This window comes from Miscanthus floridulus, chromosome 13 (assembly GCF_019320115.1).
Source record: "Miscanthus floridulus cultivar M001 chromosome 13, ASM1932011v1, whole genome shotgun sequence".
Lineage (NCBI taxonomy): Eukaryota > Viridiplantae > Streptophyta > Magnoliopsida > Poales > Poaceae > Miscanthus > Miscanthus floridulus.
The window spans coordinates 62,586,765-62,596,758 of NC_089592.1; the positions used below are offsets into that span (position 1 = coordinate 62,586,765).

Here is a 9,994-nt window from a genome sequence, read left to right on the forward strand (position 1 = left end):
GGTGTAGCTGGCGACGAAGCACGAGCGACGAACAGTCTGGTCAACTGGTCGGCGGCGAAGTGAGCATTAAATAGAAGCGACCAACGAACAGTCCGATCAACTGGTCGGCGATGGAGTCCATGAACCGAGCGGTCCGACCAGTTGATCGGTGGAGAAGCCCGAGCACCAGGTGATCCGATCACCTGAATGGCGTATGTAGTTCGGCGATCAGTTGGCGTGAAGATATATTTATGTTTAATATAAACCGTCCGAACAGTTAGTGTGTAGCTGAGTCTCCAGCCCTAACTAGTCCATTAACCATAACATCGAGCGCGGAGCCCGTGCACGTGTAGGAGGAACAGGCGTCGCTAAGGAGTCGTTGCCGACCACCCATAACGCAGAGCGCGGAGCCCGTAGCACGTGTAGGGAGGAGCCGGAGACAGGACCGTCTTTGGAGGCGTCCGAGCATCAACAAGACTGTTCGAGGGTTTGAAAAATCATTTGGAGAGCAAATATGGAGAAAACAGTACGGAGAAACATTATGGTGATATACAGAGATTGGAGAATTTTTAGAAGAATATTAAAGCATGACTTAGCTTTAGACGAAGCGTCTGATCGGCGACGTATGGCGTTATCTGGTCGGCGTTGATGATGAGCACCTGGCGGGCGGTGAGTTGTTGGTGAAGACGACCTCGGAGGTGGTTCTGAGATCAGATCTGCTGTCGCGAGAGCTGGTGTAGCCAGCGATGAATCGTCGTCGTGGTCCAGCATAGATCTCCACAAGATTGATGACGAGAATGCGCTGTTGATTTGAGGTCCATATGGCTCACCATGGATCAATCGCACACCCCTACCTGACGCGCCAACTGTCGACAGAATATTATCGGCAGTCCACCGAGGGGTATCCCGCGATGGTAGATTTATCGGTGGGGGTACGCGTAATCAGGAACCGGATGGTGACATAAGGCGCAGAGACAGCGATTTAGACAGGTTCGGGCCATCTAATCGACGTAATACCCTACGTCCTGTGTCTTTGGTGTATTGTATTGATCTGGACGACCAAGTAGCTTGATGTAGCCTATCCGCTAGGGGACCCCTACCTCTCCTTATATACTCTGAAGGAGGTAGGGTTACAAGGTAAATATCCTATTTGGTGTTATACAATGTCTTGCGGTGCATGTCGAGTAGCGCCGTACACGCCTTGATCTTGTGGGCTAGGCCACCTCCGATGGTGCGGCCCATGTCTTGGGGGTCATACCCCCACAGAAACATATCAAAATTTGGAGAAAGAATATTTTCTCTTTCGACATTAAGTATGGATTAAGTTTTGGTACTTGAGAATGAAGAGTAGATTAGTTTCATGAAACTAAGTTTGATAGAAAATTACTTTTGAATATTTAATAAGCATTGGACAATAAAATGGACTAGTCAAAGCTGTGCTTTAGAGATCGTATTCGGACAACAGAATGGATTCATTTGTGGAACGGAAACATTGTTATATTTCATTGACAACGGATCATGCCCAGGGCCACTTAATTAAACTGTAGGTTTTCCACGTTTAATATGTACAACTAACTCGATCAGATCCTTATGAATATATTTATCCAACTGTTATTCTCAGGGAATTACAACTGTTTTCATACATAAATCTTGATCTCCATTGCTTTTCCATGTTTGTGCGTCAATGTAGAAGTGGTCGGACAAGATAAGCCTAATGTTTGCGAGATCCACTGCTGGCCGCCCGATGCTGCTTGCTGCCGTCCGATTTCCGCCACGCTCGCCTCCCACCCGCAGGCCCCCACGCCAGCGCTGCAGCTCTAGCGGGCCCCGCACAGCCTCACCTGCCTCAATCGCCCATCACAACGGGGGAAAAAAAAGCACAGCGGCGGGGCAACGACAGAGACGAAATCCGCCGCCTGCGACCCCACCTGCGACCTCCGCCCGCCGCGAGCCCGCCTGCGACCTCCGCCGCCGCGCGCCGTGGCCGCATCGCCCCGCAGTAGCGCCGCCGCTACTGGGTCCGGCAACAGCGCGGAGGCGCCCCCGGCCATCTCTCTTGTGGGGCTCGGCGGCGCAGCCCCGCGGCATGGCCCCGGAGCAGCGCCGTCGGGTAGACCTGACAAGCTGCTGATGTTCATCCCCATCCACAACGCCCAAATCTGGTGAGTTCATGTCGATCCACTGCATATGAGAACAGATCCCAGGATAAAAAACCCTTCCTTTACCCCCGTCGTCCGTACAGACCCTCCGCCGTCATCCTCGCTGCGGTCTCCGCCGTCGTCCTCCACGGCTTCTACCGACGCGTACTGGGCCAATCTATATTTGCTCAAATTGAGGTGATGCAGCTTTTAGGTGCTAAGATTAGTTTGCAGGTTCCTTTTAATTTTCTTGATGTTTAGGAATCCCAAACTGTGCAAGCAGTCCTGCTGCATCCTTTAGTTCAGGCAGCCTTTTCAATTTGAAATCTTTTGTCATATTGCTCTTCTCCATATGTGACTTATATGTGTCACTAAAATGTGGCCCTAATCTTCGTCAAATCCTGGGTCCACCACTGGCCCCACTTGATGTGCATTGTAGATTCTCAGCAATTGATTAGTGATTTAATGACATATTGTAGCCAACTCCACATGTCGAGAAGAACATTTTTGTGCTCACATTTTTTTAGTTCAAGCAATGCCAATATTAGTGGTACTTCCCTGAGTGCGTATCAATGCTTTAGAATGCAAGGCTTGATCTTTAATTGTTTATTATTGGCCCATTATAAAATTGTACAAAGCTTCTCCAATATACCAATTAATCCATTAAAATTGTCTCATTACTAAAGTTTATGAATTTTGGGACTGCAGAACTGATGGATTCCAACAGATGTAACAGACCCACAGTAGGGATGCTAGGCCAAAGAGTTAAAATATACTCCCTCTGTTCCAAATTATAAGGCGTTTTGTTTTTTTTCTAGATACATTGCTTTTACTATGCATCTAGACATAATGTATATCTTATAAAAAGACATGATGTATATCTAGGTGCATAGCAAAAGCTATGTATCTAGAAAAGCCAAAACATTTTATAATTTGGAACCGAGGGAGTATTATATGGTAGGATATTTCATAACTGTAGTAGCTTCAACCTTATATAGATTAATCATGAACTTTTAGTTGTATTAAACAAATAAGTTGGGTATGTTCATTGTTGTAGAACTAAGTTTGTTGTGAATTTGTGAATGTATATATTTGCGCATGAAACTGCTTTGGATTTGGACTAGCAAATTGTATTTATGAGATATGTTTGTATCTTCCTTATAGTTCAGCCCTGCCTATATTTGGTCAAGATTCAAGTATGGCTTCTGCCGGGTTGGCTGGGGTGAGCGGTGCGGCTTGCCCTCTCATGAGGCTCGTCACTATGAGCAGCGTGCCGATCCTGCAGCAGCTGCACCTGGAGGAGCGGCTCCTGCGCTGCACGCCAGACAACTGGTGCATCATCAATGACGGCACGGCCCCTGCTACCATTGTCATGGGTGTGTCTGGGTATAAACTAAACTCCTCTAGGATTTTGTCAGGAAGGATGATTCAATCGTGCATCAGCCCCCTTGTTGACTTGCTAATTTGGTTTTGTGTGATGGCAGGAGAGTTTCAGAGCTTGTCGAGATACAGCCTGTCCTTCGGGACCAGGTGCCAGTCGTGAGGAGGTTCAGTGGAGGTGGCACCGTCATTGTTGATCAGGGAACGGTGTTTGTGACTTTCATTTGCAACAAGAATGCCGTTACTGGGCTGCAGCCCTTTCCACGGGACATCATGTCATGGAGTGGTCAGCTATATGGCAAAGTTTTTGACAGATTTGGCGAATTTCATCTACGTGAGAATGGTATGGAAAATCAGCACCAAGTTTCATCATTTGCCAGCTTAATATTCTATTTCTTACAGTGAGCGAAAATTCCATGTTCGAATGCATTGTATCCCAGTATGTCCTTTAAGGATAGAAAACTATGGCTTTTGTTCTTACATTTAAGTGGACATAGTTTACTATCCTTCGTTTAACATAATCTATTTCTAGATAACAAAATTCAAATTTACATTCGTCGATGATTACCTTGTCATCAGCATGTATCCGAATATGTTGGGAAACTGATTTTCAGTGCTGAGGATCTGCATTACTGTCCAAGTGATTAACTTATTTTGCATTTGTTTTTTCAGACTATGCATTTAGTCATCGAAAATTTGGCGGAAATGCTCAGTCAATAACAAAAAATCGTTGGGTTCATCACACATCGTTCTTGTGGGATTATGATGTGAAAAATATGGATTATCTCAAAATCCCAAAGCGTGCACCTGAATATCGACTGGTATGATCCAATCTGTTTTTGTCTTGATCTGATTTTCAGCATCCTTTGTGCATAGGAATTGAGAATGATGTTTAGAATGAGCTTCTCCAATGAGACTATCAAATTTGAGCATCTTTAGTTTTGATATATGTTACTCATAGGTAATCAGGTAGGAAACCTGTACATCAGTAGTGTGCTATCATTACCGCTGGTGCCTGAACAATTGATCTGTAAAACACTGAACACCCTTTACAAGTCTCTGTTAGTTTTTGCCAGATGGTGTCATAATGTTTTCCGCCTGTGACCGGAAGGTCCCGAGTTCGAGTCGCGGTCTCCTCGCATTGCATAGGCGGGGGTAAGGCTTGCCACTGACACCCTTCCCTAGACCTCGCACAGAGTGGGAGCTCTCTGCACTGGGTACGCCCTTTTTGTCATAATGTTTTCCATAACTACCTGAAGTCAACTTTTGCCCCTTATTGGTGTGAACTATCAATAATTGTTGTGACCCTTGATCTGGTAAGGCCCAAGAACTGGTTGAAGTTGGTTAATCATGGCTTACTTTACCAGCATTAGTGATTACTGCATGTGTATATATTGTGTAAGAAAAAGTTTTAACAGTGATTGCCAGACCAAAGAGTTGAGCAGCACTAATCCTGAAGCCTGGAGAGTTTAATGGGTTTTACTGTAAATGCTTTAGTATATTGAAACCTGAAAAGTTAGATGGGTTTTACTGTAAGTGCTTTAGTATATTGAAACCTGAAAAGTTAGGGCCTGTTTGGAACGCAGGAATTTCACAGGAATCAGTTCAATTTCATAGGAAAAACGTAGGAATGGGGAAAAAATCCCACATTCCAAACAGGCCCTTAGATGGGTTTTACACTTTTACTGTAAGTGCTTTATTGTTGTACTTGAATGATAACCTAGAGGAGATGAAAAGTGCTGGGTAGAAATATAGCAGTTTGGTTTTTGATCAATTATTGGATGCAAGGATCTGACATAGCACAAAATAGTCCAATGATAACCAGTGGTGTCAGACAGCAGCTTGGCTATGCTAGTTGATTTGTGGTGGAACTTCGACTGTGGAAGTATTGCCTTGTAATGGCATGGATTGCCAAAACTCCATGCAATCATTGACCCACTTTACACAAGAACGAGCTGTAACTGAATAATCATCGAGTTTGTGATGTGGACTGAAGGTAGAGTGTGAAGTTTTTAAGGGCAAACTGTCGCACTCGGGCCTAGACCAGAGTTGATGACTATTGTTATGACTTTCATCGATATGTATTGATATGTCTGAAGAGTTAGAGCTGTCATTTGGAACTTTCTGGGTACATATAAACAATGATTAAAATGTTGAGAACCAGCCAGTAATGCTGCAAATGATATTGGTTTCACCACGGGCTCTTAGGTCTTAACTATCTTGATTCTTGATCCAGTTTTTGCGTGGAAATGGTTCCATGGATTATGGCTGGGAATGGGCCTGCTTCTTTATATATAGAAACTTAGGGGGTGTTTGGTTTGTAGAATGAAGTTGCCAATCATGATATCACTCTCTAGTTTTTTTGTTTAGTTTGTGGAATAGAATGAGTTGACTCATTACCGTGAGCTAATAATTAGTACTAGCATGAGGAATGAGGTCATTCCACTAAATTTGATGAATAGACTAATGATGCATCACCTCATAGTATGGATTGATTCCCCAAACCGAACACTCCGTTAATGCATGATTTTTCATTTGTACTCAAAATACCTTCAGCTTTGGAAATCTTGCAGTTGAACTGTACTTATTTCTGTGACAGTACCACTCATGTTCCTGGTTGTGTATGTTTTACACTTGAACTGAGCCTATTTCAGATATATGGTATCACTCATTTTTTTACAGTTGAGATTTACGAAAGGTGGTTGCCAACTCAAAATCTTCACCATTAATGTAGATTTCTCATTTTCTTTCCAGGCAAGAAACCACACAGATTTCTTGTGCCGCATGAAGGAGTATATACCTTCGCGGTCAGTTTTCACCGATGGGGTCATTGCGGCCCTGGGAGAACACTTCTCAGTTCAGCCCATGGATCTACAAGCAATTCTTTCCAGTCATGAAGAATTCGTGCCTTCTACAAAGCTGGTGTCACAACAAGACCTAGAGGAAATTGTTTCCTCCAAAGAATCCTTCAGAGTATAGAAAGTGGAAGCATGACCATGATTGTTGTTTTTTGTTGTGAAATCTAAGCAATTAACGGTGAGCTATGAATTCATTCAACTTCGAGTCTGACATTATGGTCACTGAACCACTGACATTGTTTTTTCAAAACCCAGTACATATGAATATCCCCACACACACACACACACACACACGCATGCGCATCATATTCCTATGAACATCTCTAAGAGACTGAGCCGGACTCACAAATTTCGAAATTGATAGTCTTGTAGGCTTTGCTGTTGATAGACATTGAAAAAACGACGCCGTTAAATTAAATACAAGAAAATACAGGCGGTTGTGCTAAGCCAAAGACTTAAACCCAAATAAATAGATTTCACCACAAGAAACCTTGCTAATTGAGCTACACTCAGTTTGCAACCACTGACATCTTACTACTTTATCAAAACAATTTTTTGCATTTATATACTGTTCCATTGGAAAGAATGTTGGAAGAATAAATCAGGAAAATATATGTATCCATGCTTGAATATCCATTGATTGTACCCTCTTTAGTCATAAATAGTAATGCTTTGGATTGTATTAACTAGCATATATACCTATGCATTCGAGCGTAATGTATAGCTTGACTCATCTATTCCAATACATTTTTTAATGGAATTTTGTATCGTGGCTGGCTACGCGCTATTGTAAATTATAGGCATGGTCATGAGTTTGGGTCAAGAATTATGGGACAATAAACCTATTATAACTCTTATCCTCATTCATCACATATTAATACTCTTAATAAAATCGGTCATAACTCTTATGCTAGGAGAGTGAAGGGACAGACATGTTGAGACACAGAAACATATCAAAATTTGGAGAAAGAATATTTTCCCTTTCGACATTAAGTATGGATTAAGTTTTGGTACTTGAGAATGAAGAGTAGATTAGTTTAATGAAACTAAGTTTGATAGAAAATCACTTTTGAATATTTAATAAGCATTGGACAATAAAATGGACTAGTCAAAGCTGTGCTTTGGAGATCATATTCGGACCGAAACATTGTTATATTTCATTGACAATGGATCATGCCCAGGGCCACTTAATTAAACTGTAGGTTTTCCACGTTTAATATGTACAACTAACTCGATCAGATCCTTATGAATATATTTATCCAACTGTTATTCTCAGGGAATTACAACTGTTTTCATACATAAATCTTGATCTCCATTGCTTTTCCATGTTTGTGCGTCAATGTAGAAGTGGTCGGACAAGATAAGCCTAATGTTTGCGAGATCCACTGCTGGCCGCCCGATGCTGCTTGCTGCCGTCCGATTTCCGCCACGCTCGCCTCCCACCCGCAGGCCCCCACGCCAGCGCTGCAGCTCTAGCGGGCCCCGCACAGCCTCACCTGCCTCAATCGCCCATCACAACGGGGAAAAAAAAGCACAGCGGCGGGGGCAACGACAGAGACGAAATCCGCCGCCTGCGACCCCACCTGCGACCTCCGCCCGCCGCGAGCCCGCCCGCGACCTCCGCCGCCGCGCGCCGTGGCCGCATCGCCCCGCAGTAGCGCCGCCGCTACTGGGTCCGGCAACAGCGCGGAGGCACCCCCGGCCATCTCGCTTGCGGGGCTCGGCGGCGCAGCCCCGCGGCATGGCCCCGGAGCAGCGCCGTCGGGTAGACCTGACAAGCTGCTGATGTTCATCCCCATCCACAACGCCCAAATCTGGTGAGTTCATGTCGATCCACTGCATATGAGAACAGATCCCAGGATAAAAAACCCTTCCTTTACCCCCGTCGTCCGTACAGACCCTCCGCCGTCGTCCTCCACGGCTTCTACCGAGGCGTACTGGGCCAATCTATATTTGCTCAAATTGAGGTGATGCAGCTTTTAGGTGCTAAGATTAGTTTGCAGGTTCCTTTTAATTTTCTTGATGTTTAGGAATCCCAAACTGTGCAAGCAGTCCTGCTGCATCCTTTAGTACGTGGTAAGTCCATTGCATCTCCGGTTACTGCTTTGGAAGACCTCCATGGTTTACTTTTGTGCTTATTTTATTCAGTTACTGCTGCAGGCACCTCCAGCAATGAACTCTCAATGGTTGATGCTTCATCCATATTACCGTCTCTGTCAATGGTTGATGCTCCATCCATATTGTAGGTCTGTTACAGGGGGAGTATATTTTAACTCTTTGGCCTAGCATCTCTACTCTAGGTCTGTTACGTCTGTTGGAATCCATCAGTTCTGCAGTCCCAAAATCCATAAACTTTAGTTATGAGACAATTTTAATGGATTAATTGGTATATTGGAGAAGCTTTGTACAATTTTATAATGGGCCAATAATAAACAATTAAAGATCAAGCCTTGCATTCTAAAGCATTGATACGCACTCAGGAAAGTACCATTAATATTGGCATTGCTTGAACTAAAAAAATGTGAGCACAAAAATGTTCTTCTCGACATGTGGAGTTGGCTACAATATGTCATTAAATCACTAATCAATTGTTGAGAATCTACAATGCACATCAAGTGGGGCCAGTGGTGGACCCAGGATTTGACGAAGATTAGGGCCACATTTTAGTGACACATATAAGTCACATATGGAGAAGAGCAATATGACAAAAGTTTTCAAATTGAAAAGGCTGCCTGAACTAACATGTCTTATAGTGTTCTACAGCAGTTCAAAACATTAACTTGTAATATAAGAAAAAAAAAATACTGTTGGACCTCAATTCTTGAAAAATGATGTAAGATGCCATCATATAGAGATGTTTTGGTCGTCTTCATTGTGTATTTGTATCATCTGAGCTATCTGTAAATTTAGACTCTAATTTGAGTTTCCAATCCAATTGAATCAGTGAATGTATTATGTATACATCTACTGACGCCTCAATAGAACAGTCATAATTCCTAGAGGTTCCAAATTTGGAATATATAGAAATCGATTGGCCGTCCGACCGGATGTGGATGGGGTAGGGTAGGGACCTGCTCGCCTGCTCCTGGCTTCCTGCTCTTCTAGCCCGGCTGATGTCCTGTAGCTGCAGCTACTGCGGAGCGCGGGTGCTGCCGCAGGGCGAGCCTCTGCAGCAGCAGCTTCCTGCCGAGCCACTGCAGAGCGCGGTGCTGCCGTGAGGCGTGGTGGGCGGGCCGGCGGGGAGCCGAGGATGGCCCGCAGCAGCTACGAGCAAGCCTAGCCTTGAGACCTGGCGCGAGCAGAGTGGCCAGCTGGCGGCGCTGGCGAGTTGCCTGCCAGTCGCGAGGAAGGGCGCGGGAGCCGGCAGGCGTGACGTGCCTGCGGTGCGTCTGCGCGAGTGCGTGACCTAGTCGGCCTTGTGGCTGAGATTTCCATGGGCCAACGTATGATGCATGGGCCAAATACTAAGAAGGGTTACTTGGGACTATTGGACCGAGACTAGGGCAGTGGCCCAAGGCCTAGGCCCGCCCCTGAACGCGATTGGCGAAAGCGTGTTGTTGGGCTGGGGACGGGCCGGACGGCGGGAGAGCGGATGGATGGCGAATTTTTTTTTAATTTTAACATTTTTGTAAACTAATT

The 9,994-nt window shown here is 44.7% G+C and overlaps 1 protein-coding gene across 3 annotated transcripts; it reads left to right on the forward strand.

Moving 5' to 3' along the window:
- Positions 1 to 1,826: 1,826 nt before the first annotated feature.
- On the forward strand, positions 1,827 to 9,355 carry LOC136501003 (uncharacterized). Of its 3 annotated transcripts, XR_010770146.1 has the most exons (8): positions 1,827 to 2,141; positions 3,282 to 3,503; positions 3,602 to 3,840; positions 4,170 to 4,318; positions 6,252 to 6,533; positions 7,701 to 8,172; positions 8,253 to 8,431; positions 8,516 to 9,354. XR_010770146.1 is itself a non-coding variant. In XM_066496490.1 (5 exons), the coding sequence occupies exons 1-5, from the start codon at positions 2,110 to 2,112 to the stop codon at positions 6,474 to 6,476; spliced, it is 867 nt and encodes a 288-aa protein (XP_066352587.1). In that variant the 5' UTR covers positions 1,827 to 2,109; the 3' UTR covers positions 6,477 to 6,582. The 3 variants fall into 3 exon arrangements, 1 of the variants encoding a protein (XP_066352587.1); XR_010770147.1 differs by lacking the exon at positions 8,253 to 8,431 and having other exon boundaries at positions 8,516 to 9,355; XM_066496490.1 differs by lacking the exons at positions 7,701 to 8,172; positions 8,253 to 8,431; positions 8,516 to 9,354 and having other exon boundaries at positions 6,252 to 6,582.
- Positions 9,356 to 9,994: the final 639 nt, after the last annotated feature.

Bases quoted from the DNA above. Each gene is read 5' to 3' on its own strand.
- LOC136501003 (XM_066496490.1), top strand. From the start codon at position 2,110: ATGTTCATCCCCATCCACAACGCCCAAATCTG. The intron at 2,142-3,281 runs GTGAGTTCATGT...TCTTCCTTATAG, and splicing joins ATCCACAACGCCCAAATCTG to TTCAGCCCTGCCTATATTTG. The intron at 4,319-6,251 runs GTATGATCCAAT...TTTTCTTTCCAG, and splicing joins GTGCACCTGAATATCGACTG to GCAAGAAACCACACAGATTT.